The sequence below is a fragment of the Podarcis cretensis genome, assembly GCF_951804945.1.
Source record: "Podarcis cretensis genome assembly, chromosome: 10".
Lineage (NCBI taxonomy): Eukaryota > Metazoa > Chordata > Lepidosauria > Squamata > Lacertidae > Podarcis > Podarcis cretensis.
In genome coordinates this window covers 61651297-61671629 of record NC_137179.1, presented here as the reverse complement: position 1 = coordinate 61671629, position 20333 = coordinate 61651297, and the positions used below count along the sequence as shown (strand labels likewise).

Sequence of the window (20333 nt, the reverse complement as noted above, 5' to 3'; positions counted from 1 at the left end):
TACTTGCATGTATGTCCATTGTCGTTATATTTCTGAGAAATCCAATGCTGAAGTTTCTGGATCTTTGTTAATTACTTATTTACTGTATTTCACCCCACTTTTCAGAGGATTGTCTCCCAAAAAAGGCTTGTGTCGTTTTTTTAGAGAGAGAAAGATAGGCACTGACAATCAGGCTCACAATGACATGCAGGAAAAAAGAGAAAAGATGGGAAGAGAGCATTTCTATAGGTGGTGAGTTATGAATGGGTGTTATATGCAGTTGGGGGCAGGCTGATCTTCCCTTGGTGGCATTTTTGCCGGCATAGCAGTTGGAGGCCCTTTCCCCTTTGCTTCTGCAGTCCCAGATGCAATGAAATACAATCAGACATCAGCATTAAAATATCAGTAATTATTTACACATTTGTACCTTTTCCCCATCATTCATAAAGAGACATTGATCAGAAATGGCACATAAGTAGAAACTTTGTATTTTCCAGTTAGCCATGTTTCCTTTCGTTCTAGCCATATATTGCCATAAATACACTGTGTGTGAAGAGCAGTCATTGCATTTTGGGTCTCCTTTGCACACATCTGTACCAAATCTAGGAGCTGCTTGTCTCAGAAAGACATCTACTGGGGGAAAATAACAACAGAGATTTGTGGAACTACCTGGGAGACTGTTTGGATCCAGATTTTGGCACTTAGTAGACCCATTGAAATCAATGGGATTGAAGTTAGTTGTAACTATTTGGCTCTATTAATTCCAGTACGTTTACTCTAAGCTTGATTAAGTTTGGGTCCAAGTTTAATGATTTACTTAAAGGCATTTGCTTTTGTACAGATATGTTGCTAGGCTAAACTGGCAGGTCTATACGGATGCTTTGGAAGAGAGGTAGAGGTTGTAAACAATGAGATTAGTGGAAACCAGAAAAAGTACAGCCTGTGACAATTACATTAAATGTAATTGTCACAGTCTGTACTTTTTGTGTTTACCTATAACCTCACTTTTTGTGTTTGCCTATAACCTCACTATAACCTCAATTCCGTCTCCGCTCCTCCTCCCCTACTGCCCACCCCAGCCAATTTACCTGCTAATTTAGGATAATGCATCTGCTGAAGTGGGCTCTGGTCCACAAAAGCTTATGCCATAATACATTTGTTAGTCTTTAAATTGCCGTTAGACATTCTGTTGGGTTTGTAGCAGCAAAGTAACACAGCCTCCCCCTTCTGGAAATCCTGCTGGAAAGGTGATCAAGTGTGCTTGGGCATGGACCCGATACAAAGGTTTCACTAACGAGGTTGTGTGTGTTTTTTGGGGGGTGGGGGGATTGTTCAAAAATCTTGTTCTGCTAATTTGAATCTGGAGGGATTTTATGCATAGTGGAGAGTATTTGCTGTCTGTCGTTTTTCCTGTTTAATAACCATTCTTAGTCTTAGCATTGGGGAGAAGGAACTTCATAGCACCATCTTGTACATACCTACTCTGAAGTAAGTCCCATTGTGTTCAGTCTAGTTTACTTCCAGGTAAGTGTGAAATACATAGGATCTGATCTCTTATTTCCTCCTCTCTCCATTTAGTCCTTGACGCAGTGTAACTCGTATTGTCTGTGCCAAATCGATGACCAGACAGGCTTACACAGACACTCATTTATCACAGCAACAAATTTATAACTGTAAAATGTTATAAGAGCAGTCATGACTGTTTGCCTCTGTTGTTGCTGGATGATCTATGACCAGTCTTACATTTCGGAGACAAAATGAGGTTAACACTTCTGTATGATCCTAGATGTGATGGTTGCAGCATCCCTCTGATTCTTTTTATAAACATATAATTCTTGTAATTAATGGAGATGGCCTACTCCTCTTTATTCATTTGCCGTTAATGTCCCCTAGTGACTCTCCTTCTGTTTCCTTGACAGAATTCTTCCTTGTGGATATAGTATTGTGAATCGGGGGTTTTTACCATAGGGCTAATTTAAATGTGATGTGGGAGTTTGTGAGCAGCATGTACCACATTTAAAATGTACCGTCAGGCCCTGGACTGACTGCTCTCCATGGTCACTGCTGAATTCACCTGAATTGGAAGGATTGTAAGAGAGCTTCCTGTTCTACCTGAGCTTTGCTTGAGCATCAAGGTCTCTGGCTTGCTCCTTAACCCCACTTCCAGGTTTATCCTCTGCCTCTGACTTCAATATAGGCTTGCTCCTTGACTCTTCCCACCTAGCTTCCCCTACAATTATGACTTCTCCTTGGTCCTGACTGGCTTGCTGGCCTCATGGCTCCTACCGTATTTTTCGTCCCATAGGACGCTCCGTCCCATAGGACGCACCTAGTTTTTTGGGGGGGAAATAAAGGAAAAAAATTTTTCCTTTATTCCTCCCCCAAAAGCAGGTCGGGGAAACCGAACCAGGTCGAGGAACGGCGCTGCGCCTCCCTGAGCTTGTGGGGCTGGCCGATGTCTGCCTCAGGCGGCAGGCTGCTATCCGCAGCGTGGGGAGCCCTGCGGGGAACTCCTGCAGGGCTCCCCACACTGCGGATGTCTGCCCGGCGCGCGGGGCGCTCTGCTCCAGGGCGCCCCACCCGCTGGGCGGCAGGCTGCTATCCACAGCGTAGGGAACCCTGCGGGGAACTCCTGCAGGGCTCCCCACGCTGCGGATATCTGCCCGGCACACGGGGCACTCTGCTCCAGGGCGCCCCGCCCGCCAGGTGGCAGGCTGCTATCCGCAGCGTGGGGAGCCCTACGGAGAACTCCCACAGGGCTGCCTAGGCTGCGGATGTGTTCCCAAAGCGCCGGGTGCTCTGCTTTCAGGGCGCCCGACGCTCCGGGAAGCAGGCTGCTATCCGCAGCCTAGACAGCCCTGCCGGACCTCCTGCAGGGCTGCGGATGTCTTCCTGAAGCCTGGAGAGCGAGAGGGGTCGGTGCTCACCGACCCCTCTCGCTCTCCAAGCTTCTGCGAAAGCCTGCATTCGCCCCATAGGACGCACCCAGATTTCCCCTTCATTTTTGGAGGGGAAAAAGTGCGTCCTATGGGGCGAAAAATACGGTAGTTCCTAGCTGTTGGCTCGCCTTAGACCCACCTGGCACTGTTGTTGTTGTTTAGTCATTTAGTCGTATCCAACTCTTCATGACCCCATGGACCAGAGCACGCCAGGCACTTCTGTCCTCCACTGCCTCCCGCAGTTTGGTCAAACTCATGCTGGTAGCTTCGAGAACACTATCCAACCATCTCGTCCTCTGTCCTCCCCTTCTCCTTGTGGCCTCAATCTTTCCCAACATCAGGGTCTTTTCCAGGGAGTCTTCTCTTCTCATGAGGTGGCCAAAGTATTGGAGCCTCAGCTTCACGATCTGTCCTTCCAGTGAGCACTCAGGGCTGATTTCCTTCAGAATGGAGAGGTTTGATCTTCTTGCAATCCATGGGACTCTGAAGAGCCTGCACTAGGAAGGTGAAATTAAAACTCCCCCCCCCAATGTTGTCCCCCTCCCCCAGATCAAAATTGTGTATGTTTGCCATAAGAAGCAAGACATTCAGGTACCTGTATTTTGATAACCAAGTTTCCTCTGACGACTGTCAACCCTGTTCTTAGGGAACTGCCATAGTAAATTTACCAAAAGCTACCATACAGATATCAGCATTTTCAGAAGTCCATGGCTTGGCTTTTGAAAAACAAGGGGCCTGCAGTACTTAGCTAACTGGGAACCACAAGTATGTGCTGTAGTGATTCTGTGGTTTCTAAAATATAAGCTGAACTTTGCTATGGAAAGCAATAGCTATACTGTATTATTATTATTATTATTATTATTATTATTATTATTATTATTTATTTCAGTTAGGAGAATGAACCTGTGTTTCCAGATCAAGAGCATTGCGGGGATTTTATTAATTCTGGAATTTCAGCAAGCCGGGACAAAGGTAGTAAACAAATATATTGCCACTTTCGTTGAAGCCCAAGGGCAGGGAATTTTTTTGTCCATTTGAGGGTCACATTGTGGGGGACCTTCTGGGACTGGAGCCAGATACAAAAGCAGGTAGAGCAAAGGACGTGGCTCTTAGCCAGGTATGCAAGAGGCATTATCATGGTTCAAGGACACATTCCAGCAAGGTGGAGGCACCTGAGCAGGATGTGGAGCAGGCCTGGGGAGGGGAGTGGTCTGAATGAGGGGGTGTGGCTTAGGGAGGGTGAGAGAGAGTGGGATAGAGAGGCCTGGAGGACCACAGCTGACCCCTGATCCAGAGATTCCCCACCCCAGGTTGAAGCAAAAAAGCCAGATATTGATGCTTTACTTCTTTAGGCCTCACTTTTACTGTCTGGCTGCAATGCCTCTGGCAGTATGGAAACAGCAGAGAATGGATGAGTGGAAATGTGGCAGAAGTTTATTCTGAATGCCAGTCTTCGCTAAAGAAGACTGCCTCGCAAGTTACCCAACTGGAGAGAGGAAATAACTTCCTTTCATCTGGAAATACCCCTTTAAAAACTCAGTTTTCTGGCTGTCCTCCAGGTGAAACTACTAGAGCAACAATCCCTAGCCTGATCCCCTCCAGGTGTTGGGACTGCAGCTTCCTGGCCATTGGCTGTGCTGCTGAAAATTGGAGTCCAACATCACCTGGAGGGCCACAGATTGGGGAAGGCTGAGCTGAGAGAGAGAGAGGAGAGCAGTCCTGTGGCAAAAATGTGCAAGGGAGTTGCAGATTTCCACCTTTCTCCAAAATGAAAGACAGCACTGGTGTAAGGTCTGCTTATCTCAAATATAAACTTTTGTACAGCAGTGGGGTTTTTTTTGGGGGGAGAGGTGTTTTTGCATGAAGACACAGGAATGGTTTTTAACTTTGTACATAAGTAAAGTTAGACAATTTCGTTTTTACGACAGTAGTGTTTCCAGCGGTCTAATATAAACATAATTTGATCTCTGCAGGCACAACCATGGCGGGCGGCTCAAGGTAGGTGTTTTGTTGTTGTTCATATTTTAATGATCATTAACCTTATTTTCATACAATGTGGGGGCACATCCCTGTTTGATAAGCATGTGACTGGGGCCTTGATTCACAATAGCTTCTAATAATAATAATAATAATAATAATAATAATAATAATAATAATAATTTATTTATACCCCGCCCATCTGGCTGAGTTTCCCCAGCCACTCTGGGTGGCTTCCAATCAAGTGTTAAAAACAATACAGCATTAAATATTAAAAACTTCCCTAAACAGGGCTGCCTTCAGATGTCTTATAAAAGAAACTGAATGGAGACTCATATAATTGTTTGTAGAGTTGGGAAGGGACCCCAGGGTCATCTAGCCTAACCCCTGCAGTGCAGAGCCTCTTTACTTCCTGTAACTAGTTTTAAGAGGAAGCAAAGTGGTGAAAACACAGGAGACGTTGGTCATTGCAAAAAACAGGGCAAGATGTGACATGGGGGGGGTGGGATTGTTTGTTTTTTAATTAAGTGTTATATAGTGTTTTCATGGTTCTGATGGCCTTTGCAAGCATTGGTGACTAGAGATCTCATTCCTCGCATTGATGTAAACTTCAGTCATAAAAGTGGCTGATAGCAGAGGTAACAAGGAAGGGAAAAGAGCTGGAGAATGACTTCTTATTATTCTCTGCATGTATTGCTGCAAATGAGTAGCATTTCATTAACAGCACTTAATGGAAGCTATTCCTATGTGCTGCATCACTTTGAAATTAAGTACCGCTGTTTGATCCTTCAAGGACCGGGGAGGAAACACACCCTGGCGCAGCCTGTGTGAAGGACAAAATATGGCCAATCCAAAAAAATTCCTGGCTCAGGTTATTGCTTAAGTATCATCAGCCTTAAGAAAACAAGATGGATCATTTGGGCCTGTGATCTTATCCAAGCTAGATACAGTTACAGCTGAAAAACTGGGAGCAAGGAGGCTATGAAACTGGTCTCTCACACTTTAAACCTTATTTGGGTGTTCATTGGAAAACCCATGGAGGAAGAATTGGGCCCACACATGCTGTCTCAGCCTCCAGTGTCTCCATCTCCGCCAGCTTCATCCCCAAACTTTGCATCTTTAACAGGAAGGTCTGGCAGGAGATTTTGCACACATTGGCTGAATATATTTCTATCTGAGAAACCTACACTATCGGGGAAAAGTCTTTGGAAGTTTAGTTGAACGCATGAATTTCCATGTTTCTGAAACAAATCATGCTTGGCTCATAATACCCCATATGCATACCAGAATAGGTAATTATATATTTGGATGCAATTAGTAATTACTTTTTGTCATTTGCTTCACCCCACTTCCATCGAGCACAGCTAGGGATGGGGAAGAATTTATCTTCAGTTCACATATAAAGGTGAACCGCACTTTCTAAAACGATAGAGGAACTGAAACATATCCAGCCTTTGAAAATTGCACTCTATGAATTTTGCAGTGCCTAGTAATTTATGCAAAAATGCATATGCTAAGGTTCAGTGTGCATAAAAGCATGTATTAGCAAAATAGCATGCAATTATAGGTTATATTTGGGGAAATGGATTGACTAAAATGTATGTATTCGGCAAAACAGCATATCAGTGTGTATACTGGGAGAAATTAACACTTAAATGCTGATGCATTTTCATAAGGATTTTTTTAAAAGAACTTTTGTTAGTTGATATAAAAATGTAGAGAACTGAACTCAAGATGGGAAGAAACCCAGAGAAACTGAAACTGACAGATTTACACATCCCTAAGCCCATCCACCCACTTCCCTTGACTCTCATCAGCTACCACTGAGCTTTGCCCTTATTCCATCAGGTTCTGCCTTATTACCAACCGGCTTCTGCCGTTAATTCCAGGGCTCCATTTCGCTGTTCACACATTCTGAGCCGCAGGAGTCACATCAGCCTTACTCATTCTTTCCATTACAGGACCTGATTGCACAGCGATATTTGCCGCCAATGCATCTCTCCCCAGCGGCGTTTACCGGATCAAGCCAAAGCATTTTCATAAGCCTTTTGAGGTAAGGTATGGTTCTGCAATTACATTCTGAGCCGCAGGTTCCATTTATGATGAAGTGTTATTGAGAGCACCTGTTTTTACAAATGCCTTGTCTTCTGAACACCTGCATGATCTGGAGGTCTGGGCCTGTATACTGATGGCACACAGCTCTACCTTTTACTTCTATACAGTGGTACCTCAGGTTACATACGCTTCAGGTTACATACACTTCAGGTTACAGACTCCACTAACCCAGAAATAGTGCTTCAGGTTAAGAACTTTGCTTCAGGATGAGAACAGAAATTGTGCTCCGGTGGCGCGGCAGCAGCGGGAGGCCTCATTAGCTAAAGTGGTGCTTCAGGTTAAGAATGGACCTCCGGAACGAATTAAGTACTTAACCCGAGGTACCACTGTAATCTGATCCTGGAGAGGCATTGGAAACTTGAACTAATGTCTGGAATTAGGGGGGGGTCTGGCGGGGGGGGAGGAGAACTTAATTCAGTCAATTGAGAGAGCTGGCAGGTGATATACAACCTGCCTCCAAACTTCCTCTGAAAGCTCAAGTGTGCAGCTTAGGTGCACATCTGGAGCCACCATTTTCCTTGAATTTTCAAGTTGTGTTTGTGGCCATATTTTATAAGTTTCATCTGGTTTGCCAGGTCTGGCCATTCCTGGTGAAGGCAATTCTGACTCGTACCCTAATTGCATCCAAGTTGGTTACAATGTTCTTTCCATAGGGGTGTCTTTAAAGACACTTTGGAAACTCCAGTTGGTTCAAAATACAGTCAAAAGATTGATGGTTAGTGCAGCATGGCTGAATCATATTACACCGACCCAACACCAGGTTCACTGGTTACCTATTGGTTTCTGGCTTCAGATTAAAGTGCTGAAACTAACCTGAAAAGTCCTAAAGAGCCTCAGGTTACCTTAAGTATATGCCTTTGTGCATACAGGTGAGCCCTAGACTCCTGTTGTCTCTGGTCAGACTTTGCAGGAGTTTTGATGGGCGAGTGCCAGGATGGTGGTGCCACAGCTCACGCACTCCTAAGGAAAGCCATCTGGCTCCCTTTGCCCACTTTTGATAGTCAATTGTGTTTAGGATCCTATAATTCAGATCGGTTACCTACCAACGTAAATTTCTAGGTATTCTGTGAAAAGAGATACGACGGTGGATGGACTGTTATCCTGCGACGCAATGGACAAGGGGTGTATGGTGGACCTGAGAACTTTTGGAGGTGGATGTCTGAATATGAAAAAGGATTTGGCCATGTTGAATGTAAGTAAATTATTCCCCTCAACTAAAATCTTTTGATCTGTGGACTTACCTTTAGACGTCACACTATGTGCACAAATGGATCTTATTGATTGACTTCAGCAACCAACCTACATGTGCAGAATTTCTCAAAGGACTCAGGCAGAGGTCTTTTGCCCCATCCCATTTTGCCACCTAATTATTTTCAAGAGGTGGCAAGGATTGAACCTGGGACCTTCCACATTCAAAAGCCTCTGCTATGATCCTTTCCCATGTACGCACAAGTAGAAAGTAAAGGTAAAGGTACCCCTGACCGTTAGGTCCAGTTGCAGATGACTCTGGGGTCGTAGCACTCATCTTGCTTTATTGGCCGAGGGAGCCGGTGTACAGCTTCCGGGTCATGATGCCAGCATGACTAAGCCGCTTCTGCCGAAGCAGAGCAGCGCACGGAAACGCCGTTTACCTTCCCGCTGGAGTGGTACCTATTTATCTACTTTCACTTTGACGTGCTTTGGAACTGCTAGGTTGGCAGGAGCTGGGACTGAACAACGGGAACTCACCCCGTCGTGGGGATTCGAACTGCCGACCTTCTGATCGGCAAGCCCTAGACTCTGTGGTTTAGACCACTGTGCCACCCACATCCCTAAGTAGGAAGCTGAAAACTGTTGTGGCTCTCAAAACTGCAGGCGTTTATTTCCTTGCATTCAAGATGATGTACAGTTGGCGATGGATACATGAAAACAACTTTATATTTTCCAGTTGAACATTGGCTAGGGCTTGTCTACATTCATGCTCTGACCCACCAGAGAGACAAAAAATGTGAGCTCCGAGTGGACATGAGAAACTGTGAAGGGAAGAAAGGCTATGCTGTATACAAGACCTTCAAAATTGGCAACGAAGATGAAAAATACCGCCTTTCTTTGGGGCAATACAGAGGGAATGTGGGTAAGAGATTCAGTAATGATGTGTTCAATGACTCCCATGTTTACCAGTTTAGCATCTCTCAAAATTGGGTCCAGAACCAAGCAAGCTGGAAAACAAAGACATTATTGGTAGGTTGCACCCCTGGAATAAAATTCTGATTTTCCTGAAGCAGCTTCTCAGGCAGGATTAACCTTCCAGAGCCATTGTAGCCACTGAGAGTCACTCCGGCCTGGTAGCAATGCATTCATGGTTTTAAATAAATACAGCTGCCTTTAGATAGGTGTGTAGTGGCTGGATATAAGCATAATTTTAGCATTAAGTTGAAAGAAGTATCGGTATATTTTGCAATTGAAAATAATTTTAATACAAATGAAAGGGGAAATGTACATACAACTCATATATGGTTCTTACCCAACTGCACTTTCAAAATTAATTTTGATCCTGAGGATACCTCTTCTAATGGGAGAGGTAATTTTTGCTGATTCCCGCTCCCCCTAACACCCCTAGAAAAACAGCTTACATGATCTGGGGAACCCCCTCCCCAGGACACAGTGGAAAATGGAGAGGGTCTGCAGGGCAAAAAGGGAAATCCCTCTGAAAATCATCTTCTGGATCAAAATACTTAAATGAGAGCAATGGCCCCAGTTGGGTTCTATCTGTTCATAGATTTTATATTTGGTAAAAAATAAGAATTACACAATTATTTTAGAGGGGGGAGAACAAAGAGTGTGGGTATACAGTACAGTGGTGCCTCGCAAGACTTAAAGAATCCGTTCCGTCTCTTCATCTAGCGGTTTTTTCGTTTTGCGAAGCAAGCCCATTGATGGCTTAGTGGATTAGCGCTATTAGCGGCTTTTAGCGGCTTAGACAAAGGGGGGAAAACCGCAGGAACTCGCAAGACATTTTCGTCTTGCAAAGCAAGCCCATAGGAAATTCGTTTTGCGAAGCACCTCCAAAACAGAAAACTCTTTCGTCTAGCGAGTTTTCCGTCTTGCGAGGCATTCGTCTTGCGGGGCACCACTGTATTGTGAAGGTGACTGTTCCAGTTGCTTCCATTTAGATGCTACACAGGTTCTGGCACTTGACAAGGGACATCTTACCACTTCTACACCTTCAGTTCATGTGCGGGAAGCTTTTTGCCCTTTAAATGTTGTTTCCCTACATCTCTCATCAACCTTAAATAACCATGCTTGCTCGACCAAATGAGCCTTGTAGTTCAGTAACTTCTGAAGGACTGAAGGCTCCCCACACTTGCTTCAGCCCATACTACTCTTGTTGCTTTTCTTCAGATAACCAAACAATACAAATTTAGGGTTGCATTGAAGCAAATACCTGGTAATTTGATTCACACTATATTTTGCAAGGGCATTTTAGTTACCATGAGGCAGTTTCAGAGCCAAGTGGAGAATGCCAGCTGCTCTAGACTGACACCTCCTAATCGCAACATGGTTAAGATTGTAAAAAGGTGTGTTAAATCACCGGGGAGTTCAATAGTTTGTAAAAGCTCCAAGAACAGCCTGCTGTTCTTTGAAAAACGTGTGTATTTGTTTTGGTGTGTTGTCAGGTTGACATCCCCAGGGTTATGGCAGTTAGAATTATTTTATGAAAAATATAAAAGCAGAAGTACTGTGGACAATGCTTGAAGAAAAACAAATTATACCAGTAGGCCAATAAGAATTTGTCTCTCTTTGCGCCAAATGCCCATATGCAGGCAATTAACGAGACTAAAATTTAGGGTTTTTTTTTTCTTGGTTTAGGAGATGCATTCAGAGGGCGTGAACCCTCTGAGAATCAAGATGGCAATTTCTTCAGTGCGGTTGATAGTGACAATGATGACTGTGGCCCATGTTTTGTGGGCGATGAAGCATTTGACAGCTGCGCTGGCGAGCTCTACAGTTCTGGGTGGTGGTACAGTAACTGCGGCATGGCGGACCTCAATGGGATGTGGCATCCCAAAGACAGCTGTAGAGGTTGGGTATCTGGCGTGTACTGGAAAACATGGAGTAATATTGATTCACTGCTATTTAGTGAACTCAAGATAAAATGTACTTAGCTGTAACAATGTCAGACTCTACAGCCAGAGATGGCTTGCGAGTTCGTTTCCTTTTCTTCAGCAGTTTTAGTACAAAACCATCCCTGTGTTACTATGAATGTCAGCTGCTTACTAGCAAATCGCTGCGTATGCAACATATAATCAAGTAGCAAGTCTGACTGATCTAAGAAATGAAGTTTCTGCTAATTGATTGTTGAAGTCTTTCTAGTTTTTCAGTAGACGTAGTCCTCCCTTCCCCTCCCTTTTTGCCAAAACCATTTCAGGAATAAGGAACATATATTTTAGTGCAGTCATAATCCTAGACGTACTTCTACTGTCCCCTGTAGAACAAATTAGATAGGAACCCACCCATATTTCCATCAAACCCCAATGCAAAGAGAGAGGATGAAAAAGGGGGAAGTAAGATTAAAGATCTTGCTTGGTAACAGGCAAGACAGTAGAGATGTGGCATCTGTGCCTTAGCAGTGCAACAGCTCCCCACCAGTTAATTTCCCTCTTTGATTATTCCCCAAATAGTTGCACCAAATTTCAAAGTTTATGGAATAATTTCTCCTGGCAAAAACCAGCTGTTTTGTGTGCTGCTTGGATGAACATCTCGCTCCCCCACCATTTTCTTCCTGGGCAAAAGAATTGCAGGCTTCTTTGCTGCTAGGACTGCACACAAGAACCAAGCTACTTTTTATTTTATTTTTTTAGTGGGTAGGGATGTTTTATTACTGTTGCTTGATATCTGCTCAGCTTTGTATGCTTTGCCCAGCTGAATGGAGGCCGCAAAATCCTCACCTACTGCCCTAGATAGAATAAAAGTGTGTTGTTACCAAAGCTAGGAGAATTTAGAATTTGGGTTTTACAACTAAATGGGCTGGAGGAATTTAGGAGACAATGTCATTAACTCTGATTGCTGTTGTCAATGCAATGATTAGTGCATTCCATTAAACCATGAATTGGTTTATGCAATGCAATTTATATCACATTCCTTTGTTGCTTTATTTCCTTCAATTTTCAGAATATGCAATTTGCTTTTTTTCAGATTTCATAAGGCCGTTAAGCTTTGTACACCAATAAACTGATTGATTCATTCCAGTTATAACCTTGAGTCTGTGGCCACCACTAGTTGTGCTTTAACTTCCTGTTCCACTGGGTTGCTGCTCTTATTCTCAATCTGTTTCCTGAGAGTGATGTTAGTAATACACACTGCTGACGACCAAGTGGTATGTTTCTGCTTTGCTTTTTATTTCTTACACATTTACATGAGAAGATTTCACAATGCTACTAGGAAAAATATACACATTAACAAATTTACACTAATGCACATATTGCTGTATCGGCACTTGGCAGCATGCTTTGCAGCACAGAGGAGAATAAAAACTTCTACCATGCTAAGCAGGGCGGGATGACGTTATCTTCCTAGTTATGGTGATATTTTCCATGGATCCCCTTCTATCCTTCAATTGTCTTTGATAAACATACTTTTCTTTACAGAAGCGTCTTGACACTGGCAGCTTTCAGTGTGCCAGTTAATGAAAACACGTAGCTGAGTCTGTTCTATCACTGGTTTGCGATGTATTTTAAGAAAGCTCAGTTATCTTTGTAGTAGTTATTAAAGTTGATTCGCAACAGGAAATCTTCCAGGTGAGGCTGGTACCCCCTGTTTACAAGCTTAGTTACTACTGTAAGAAGAGAAAATAAGACAACACTTGTTTAATATGGCAAGAGATATACAGATCGGTCAGCCTCAAATCTCTGTCCCTCTGATATTCCTCTCTTAACAGTGTGCACAAGCTCAATGAGGTAAGCAAGCTGCTGCCCTCTTTTATTTGTCCTAGCAGAGGTTTCATTTCAGTTGAGCCTATTCGTTTTTACAGGTTCCAACCAAGAACACTTTAGGCATCTGCTCTCTCTTTTATCGTAAATATTATCTCACTTGCCCATGCTAACAAACTCTATTAAGCACAGTGCTCTACAGATTTCGCTTACAACTGCTGCAAGGTCTGTTGAGCACACCAGATTCCGAGCAAACATACATAGGACTGAAAGCAGAACACCAAGTGGAAGGACTATAGCAGAGCACATTCTCTACATGCCAACAGGCCAAGGTTCAATCTCTGGCATCCAGGAAGCTAGCAATGTTAAAGAGCTGTGTCTGTAATTCTGGAGAGTACTGCCAGCCAGAGGAGACAAATACTGGGCAAGACGGACAAGTAGCCTGACCCCAATGTAAGGTAACCTATGTTATCTTCTATAGGTGCACCTCTTCCTGTTGAAGATCATGCAAGCTTTACACAATGGCCTGGTTCAGACATGACATTGATCCTGCTGGCCAGAGTTGACAGGAATTGCAGTCAAACACCATCTGAAGCATATTGGGTTGGGGAGGGCTGGTTTAAAATAATAGGAACATAGTCACGACTAGGACTGGGCGTGAAATATCACTAGTTAACCATCACAATATAGTTGGGGAAACTGTGCCCCTCCGCCAGAAGTTGCTAGACTACAACTTCCATCATCCCTTACCATCGGCCATGCTATCAGAGGCTGATGGGGAGTTTGGGGACAGCCCCCAGGTTCCCATCCTTGCAGCAACAGAAGTCTTACCATTGAATAAGAAATGGGAGTAGTACTTGAACGTGTTATAAGACTGCTGCATTAAGCCAAAGTTGGGATGCACAGCCATTTGTTTGCTGGTATCGAAACTCCATGACTGAGAGATTAACTGGCTACGGAACTTTAAAATGAGGCTGAAGATGCTGTGAATAATGTTCATTACAGGGGCTGCCTTTTCAGTCAGCAATCCTCTGTCAAAAGAAAAGAGATGGTTTTGATATTAAGTTAGCAAGCAGCAATACTTTTCATCTGCAGCAATGTTCAGGAGCATCTTAAAGAACATGTCTGCTGACATTTGATTGCAGATGCAATTTTTGAATCGTTTCAGATAGGAAAGACAACATGCCAGTAATATAGTGAATTTGTGTCCTTTGTATCTTCTTACCTTTCAGTACTAGGATATAGTTATCCTAAATAACATTTTGATGGACTAGATGCAGCCAGGTACTATAGAGCATTTACTAAGGCTTAGTTTGTTTCAGATTGCTACTGTAAGTCAGAGATGCATTTGCCCAGGCTGTGGGCCTGGCCTATATTATCGCCTATTAGGGGTATTAGGGGCAGATCACGATGACAGCTTCACTCAGTAGTATATCGCTGGTGAAACTGCCGCCTCCTGAGTCCCTCTGCTACCAGCACCCAGTGCATTGAGGGAAAAACAAGCGACATCTGGGTGCTGGGACTCATGAGTTTCCCCAGCGATATACTGTTGAGTGAAACCACAATCGCACTCTGCCCTGATACCGCTGCAGAGGGAGAAACAAGCTGTGATACAGCTTGTTCTTCCCTCTGCTTCAACAAGCCCCCTGTCACTCTGGCTCGCAGTTATCGCCCAGCCCTGCTAGTGGGGGTGTGGCATTCTACCCACAGCAAATGCACAAAGACATACATATACACATCCATGCAGACCAGCTGGGGTGGAATCTTATCACCCTCTCCTCAAATGATTAGTTGATAATTGGGGAGGGACAATATGCATCCACGCCAAGGGGCTGGGCTTAGAGGTTTAGGCCTTTCTGCTCTCTTCTGTGAATTTCCCTGCTTCGGTCCCCCCGAAGACAGGCACCACTTCCGGAGACATTTCTGTCTCCATCTTCCTGCTCCTTCCCACTTCACTTTTCCTTGCCTCAGTCCACAAGCTGGGTGAGGGGAGAGGCATTGTGCAGTCTGCGAGAGAAATGGTCTGGTTCTCTTTCTCAGATGTTGTAAATATGTTGAAAGCAAAGTGCAACTCTCCTTAGGCATTGCAAATATGGGCACTTGGACGAGGGGCTAAGTGGTGAGGTCTGCTAATTCCTCCCGCTGTCCACGTCACAATGGCAGCAGAAGCCTACGTAAAGAAAAGACACGTCCACCCAGCTTTCTAGTTACATGAGAATTGTCCATCTCTACATGCAGACAAGGGAAGGCAAATGTGCAACGCTTTGTTAAGAAATCTTCTTACCGGAAGATCGCTTTGTTGAGGTAGTCAGCATGCATTCTGTAGATTTCCTCCAAGTTCCCCACAGAAGACAGTTTATTTCCAAATTCACACCACGTCACGTGCAGGATTTGGTTGGCAATGTAGCCTTGAATAACTTTCACAAAGTGCTGCATTTCGTGCTTATAAAGCTGGAGCTGTCGAAACTGAACTGAGTTGGATGCATGCTTCACCAGAGCTGAAAAACCAAAATGATAAGGATGGCTCGCAGCGCCTGAAAAGGGAACACCACCCTTGGCCCGCATGCCAAAGCAGAAGCAGCCAAGGTGCAAAGCGGGCACAGTCAGTTTTTACTAACAAATTTTGTGAAGAGCCACAAAAATATGTTGGGATCACAGTAGCGGGTGGCCTATGGGGGCAGTCAGTAAAAAAACAATGTTTTAAGTTACTTTTTGGGAGGGAATCTAAACTGTTCTTAAAATAGAAAAATCTCTGAGGCGTCTTGCAAGGGCACAAAACACTTAGCATGGCATCACAGTAGGGGACCCATAGGAGCTGTCAGATTTTTTAGCGTGGGGGTCATAGTATGTAGCCCACAGATTCACCATCCTGGTTTAATAAGACTAGGACAGAGGTTTTCAATCATTTCTGAGTCCACGGCTCCCTTGACCAACTACATTCCTTCTGTGGCAACCCTGTGGGGCTCAGGAGCCCAGTTACGTCACCCCTTGCCTGCAGAGCCGGCTGCCTCTCACCCTTTTTTGAACACCCTCCCTTGTGGAGTGTTCCCTCTGTCTCCTCTCCCCTCGGGAGTCCTCTGGGCAGCTGCAGCCCCAGGTTTCTGAGTCCCCCCTCCCCCACCACCACAAAAGGGCCTGGGAAGAACCCCCTGGCCAGCCCCAGAGGTAATATATGCCTGGCGAGCTCGTAGCCAGGGCCACTGCAACCAACAGCTGTGAAAACCTTTGGGAGGCAGAGATGCGAGGAGGGACAGAAGCCAGTGTTGCCCGCAGCACCCCTGACTATCATTCAAGGCACCCCAGGGTGCCACAGCACACTGGTTGAAAACCACTGTACTAGGAGACCAGATTAGAAATCAAATAGATCTTACTTGAAACAGGCTTTCATAAACTCACCCTCAATCAATATATCCATTTGTCTTTTTGTGCTTGGTTATGTTTTTCCTCTTTACTATTTCAAATATGGTATTGTGCAATACCTACAATGTACTAGGTGAAGCAGGAGTTATTTTTTCTTGCTGTTGCATTAATAGCTCACAGAACAAACTGGAATACCACCCTTGGAAGACAATTGGCCTTTCTTTTATTCCATCTGGATGAGAATCCAAAACCTCTTCTGTTGTGTCAAAGCAAACGCTTTCACCTTCAGTTATATGGGTTTGCGGTTGAATAATCAAACTCTCATGGAATATACTGTATTTACTCAAGTCTAAGGCACCATTGATTCTAATGCGCACCTCATCAGAGTCTTGAAACTAAATAAAGTATTTGCTGGCGAATGTGAATGTGCCATCAAATCTAATGTGCACCTCAATTTTCACAACGTAATTGGGCCAAAAAAGGTGAGAATTAGATTCAAGTAAATACGGTAGAAATAGGAAACAGTGACTTTAGATTTAACTCACTTATCTGAATCTTGTGAACAGGTTAGCTTTCAGGCTAAATAAAAGTAGTCAGATTTTATCTTACCAGTTCGCTTTAAGTGGAACCAAACATCCTTAAGAGTCCACACCATATGCTTCAATTGCAGCAGGAAAGAGAAAATCTTGTTATATTTATTCATGCAGTTCTCCGTAATGACAATGTTCATGGGCCAGTCAACCTATAAAAAAACAAAAAAACCTATTATGACTGCATGTCTCCCAAGGCATCAGAATATTCCGCTGCCTGTTTAAGATGAGGATTACGTCACAGTTAGCAGAACAGAATGCATTTCTAAGTAGCATCAGAGAACAAGCAGGATCGATTAACTGCAATGCATATAGGGGAATCTTAAAATCTGGCTCACTTCTCAACTCTTGTGTGCCTTCTCACCTTATAGTGTAGTTCTAAGCAGTTTAGGGCATCGGGCGCATTGGGCTTGAACATCTCTGGAAGGTACTTCAGTGCAAATGAGAGATTGGAAGCCAAGTGAGTGTCCCCATGGAGACTATATTGCAGAGCCTTATTTAAAATGGAATTGAGGACCAGTGGGTTCAAAAGTTCGCCAGGTGTCTGTCCTGATCCAAGCTGAAATTAGAAAACACATTAGATATTGAGAATTTATTTGTCAGAATAACCTTTCCAAAGTAGATAATGGGATTTTAAAAAATGTTCCTACAAACACAGCTCAAGCCAGAAAGTCCCTTATATTTAAAACTTCCAAGAGAGGTTGTTCAGGTTGTGATCATTGAAAACTACTGCCAAATGCTACACAATCCCTATCTTTAGTAGGACATACACATGTAATATGATTTCCTCACATGCCAGCAACTAGATATATAGTCAAGAATCAGGCGTTTAAGGAAAAGCTTTTGCAAATACCTTTTCAAAAAGTAGATCACTGAGTGACTGAGCAAACTCTCCATCTTCCATCAACAAAAAATGCCTTAGTGCTCCAAAATGCTTCTCAATATTGAGTTCCACAAAATAGTAGTCAACAATGGCTTTGTTCACAAGTGAAACACTAGGAACAAATGAAAACAAACACCAGTTACTTTTTTAAAAAAAGCTAATAAAAAGGTAAAACAGCATTTTAGCTTCATGGATAGGGTAAATTAAAAATGGCCAACGTTTTGATCCTCTACCCACAATCAAATTATAGGCTCCCTCGAAGTAATCTACTTCTATTGGGCTGGTACCTTTAGGCAGTCACTTGCAAAAAACACAGGATGCAGCAAGGGTGTCAAGAAAACGCCCTTTGAAAGAAATCCCAGTTGCCCATTCTCACTTCTGTTCATTACACTTGCAAGTAATTCTTCCTGCACTGTTCAAAATCTGTAACAGCTGCTATGTTCTAACTAGAAGCTTTACGGTTTCTCATTCTAGAGCAGAGCACCAAACCTTCACTACTAGGTCCTGTTCAATAGTTCACTGGTGGTAGATAGTGTTTGCACTGTACAGGGAGAGGAAGTGTGCACAACCAAGCAGAGGCAACGCAACCTGCGTTGCTGTCAAGGCTCTGGAATGGACAAGATAAGTTTAAACCTCTACCACCTAGCGCTTTGACGCAGATGGAAACTGCTCCCTTCCCTGCTCCATCAAGTGAATGATCTGCATCCCCATTAAGGCTCAAGGCTAGCTAGGCAGAGAAGTTCAGACCTTTTTGCCCGGTGTCCTGAAGGGCATGGAAATCCCGATGAGGAAGAAATGGAGCACAAGACTCCCTATCCAGTCTAGCACCTTATATTCAGACTGCTCTGTCCCTTCTTGGCTCTGCATGCTTTTCACCACACTTTCTGAAATCTGACTTTAATTGCCACATTTTATTTTTTTAATGGGACCAATCCATACTGAGCTCTCCCACTTGAAGAGCCATCAATTTCAATGAAGGAAGCAAATCTCTATTCAGGTACTTTGTGTGTATAACCCTGATTCTCCACTGAAAGAAATAGGATTATACATGGGGATCTTCATAATGGGTGAATGGCAGCAATGAGTTTGTAGTTTTTACTGTGTTTGTGTGTGTCTGTGGAGTTTTGGCCAGCCCTAGAGGGTTGGTGAAGGGTCCATGAAGACCTCAGGTGTAAAACATCCCCCCCCCCCCATTACACATTCTGAAGTGAATGGACAGTGGATAAGAACTCTGAGGCACATCCATCCTGGAAAGGAAGCAGTATGATTTGCAGTTTAAAGATCTGCTAAAGAATGCCGTCCAATAATAGATATCTGAACTATATACTGCTGAATCAGTTCACATTTCTTGTTGCGGCAGTCACTAAATTGCTCACGTTACTAACCAAATAAAAGGAAAGAAGGTTAATGTCCGTATCGATGTGTTTCCCTATTAAGGAAAGAATATGACCAGCAATGCAAGCTATATTATTACTACAATGTTGACCGATCACTTCTAAATTTTACTTACTGAGAAACCAAAGGGGCAGTGATTGACCGTTTCATCAGTACTGGGAGTGATAAGAGCTCGCTCAGTTGTACAGCTGTTTCGTCTGTTGCTGACTGCACTGATGGGTCCACAGGGAAGGTGTAGGATCTTGGTATCACATGATGCAGAAGATGGGAAACTGGAAGTTCTGCTGTGTTAGAGCATAGGTAAAAACAATGATTACTGTTTCTAAAGCACTTTCAAAACAAAATGCTATACAGCAAATAAAAATTAGAGGCACCCATTTCGGATTAGAGGCAACTATTTCGGCCAGTACCATTTTGGGACGCGGGTAGCGCTGTGGGTAAAACCTCAGTGCCTAGGACTTGCCGATCATATGGTCGGCGGTTCGAATCCCCGCGGCGGGGTGAGCTCCCATCTTTCGGTCCCAGCTCCTGCCCACCTAGCAGTTCGAAAGCACCCCTAAGTGCAAGTAGATAAATAGGTACCGCTTTATAGCGGGAAGGTAATGGCATTTCAGTGCACTGCGCTGGTGCTGGCTCGCCAGAGCAGCTTCTTCACGCTGGCCACGTGATCCGGAAGTGTCTGCGGACAGCGCTGGCTCCCGGCCTCTTAAGCGAGATGAGCACGCAACCCCAGAGTCGGACACGACTGGCTCGTACGGGCAGGGGTACCTTTACCTTTACCTATTTCGGCCAGTGAGCCCATTTCAAATTTCAAGGAAGTGCGGGTGGCAGTCACGGGGGGGGGGGGGGGGAGGAGACACAGCAAAATACAAAAATAGTGTGTGGTAACAGCTGCTCCACATTTCTCATGCTTGGAAGTCACCCATGTCCTGCTGGTCGAACAATACTAATCTCCCCGGCGCACAACAATGCTGTTGTTGTTTAATAACAGGGAGCATTCCTTCCTCCATTGCAAGATAAAATACACAAGTTGGCCACACTTTCTCTCGCACACAGCACACTCACTTCACATATGCACAGCCACATATACATCTCTCTCACCACACATAGCTACGTACATACCTCCCCGCACTTCTTCACACACAGGGCCACACATACATCTCCCCCCCCCCGCTCTGCCTAAATA

General features: G+C 44.2%; 2 protein-coding genes across 6 annotated transcripts in view; one reads left to right on the top strand and one right to left on the bottom strand.

The window, feature by feature from the left end:
• Positions 1-7: 7 nt before the first annotated feature.
• Positions 8-12346, top strand: LOC307225971 (angiopoietin-related protein 5-like). 4 transcript variants are annotated; one of them, XM_079994443.1, is made up of 7 exons: positions 8-231; positions 3808-4916; positions 6857-6948; positions 8070-8202; positions 8938-9123; positions 10860-11084; positions 12186-12346. In XM_079994443.1, the coding sequence occupies exons 4-7, from the start codon at positions 8166-8168 to the stop codon at positions 12218-12220; spliced, it is 483 nt and encodes a 160-aa protein (XP_079850569.1). In that variant the 5' UTR covers positions 8-231; positions 3808-4916; positions 6857-6948; positions 8070-8165; the 3' UTR covers positions 12221-12346. The 4 variants fall into 4 exon arrangements, with proteins under 4 accessions (XP_079850569.1, XP_079850568.1, XP_079850566.1 ...); XM_079994442.1 differs by lacking the exon at positions 12186-12346 and adding an exon at positions 586-749 and having other exon boundaries at positions 9-231; positions 3812-4916; positions 10860-11258; XM_079994440.1 differs by lacking the exon at positions 12186-12346 and having other exon boundaries at positions 9-231; positions 10860-11258.
• Positions 12347-12367: 21 nt separating this feature from the next.
• Positions 12368-20333, bottom strand: part of TUBGCP6 (tubulin gamma complex component 6) — a 32629-nt gene continuing 24663 nt past the window's right edge. For both annotated transcript variants that reach the window (XM_079994034.1, XM_079994035.1), the window contains exons 20-26: positions 19263-19431; positions 17723-17864; positions 17234-17428; positions 16889-17021; positions 15204-15417; positions 13751-13950; positions 12368-12825 (exon numbers count right to left, since the gene is read on the bottom strand). In XM_079994034.1, coding sequence (XP_079850160.1) covers positions 12734-12825; positions 13751-13950; positions 15204-15417; positions 16889-17021; positions 17234-17428; positions 17723-17864; positions 19263-19431 — 1145 coding nt within the window. In that variant the 3' untranslated portion in view covers positions 12368-12733. The remainder of the gene's footprint in view (positions 12826-13750; positions 13951-15203; positions 15418-16888; positions 17022-17233; positions 17429-17722; positions 17865-19262; positions 19432-20333) is intronic.

What these genes read in the sequence shown, in the direction of transcription:
- LOC307225971 (XM_079994440.1), top strand. Translation starts at nt 8,166, where the DNA reads ATGTCTGAATATGAAAAAGGATTTGGCCATGTTGAAT. An exon ending in AGGATTTGGCCATGTTGAAT is followed by an intron (nt 8,203 to 8,937) that starts GTAAGTAAATTA and finishes TATATTTTCCAG; the next exon opens with TTGAACATTGGCTAGGGCTT. An exon ending in GCAATACAGAGGGAATGTGG is followed by an intron (nt 9,124 to 10,859) that starts GTAAGAGATTCA and finishes TTCTTGGTTTAG; the next exon opens with GAGATGCATTCAGAGGGCGT.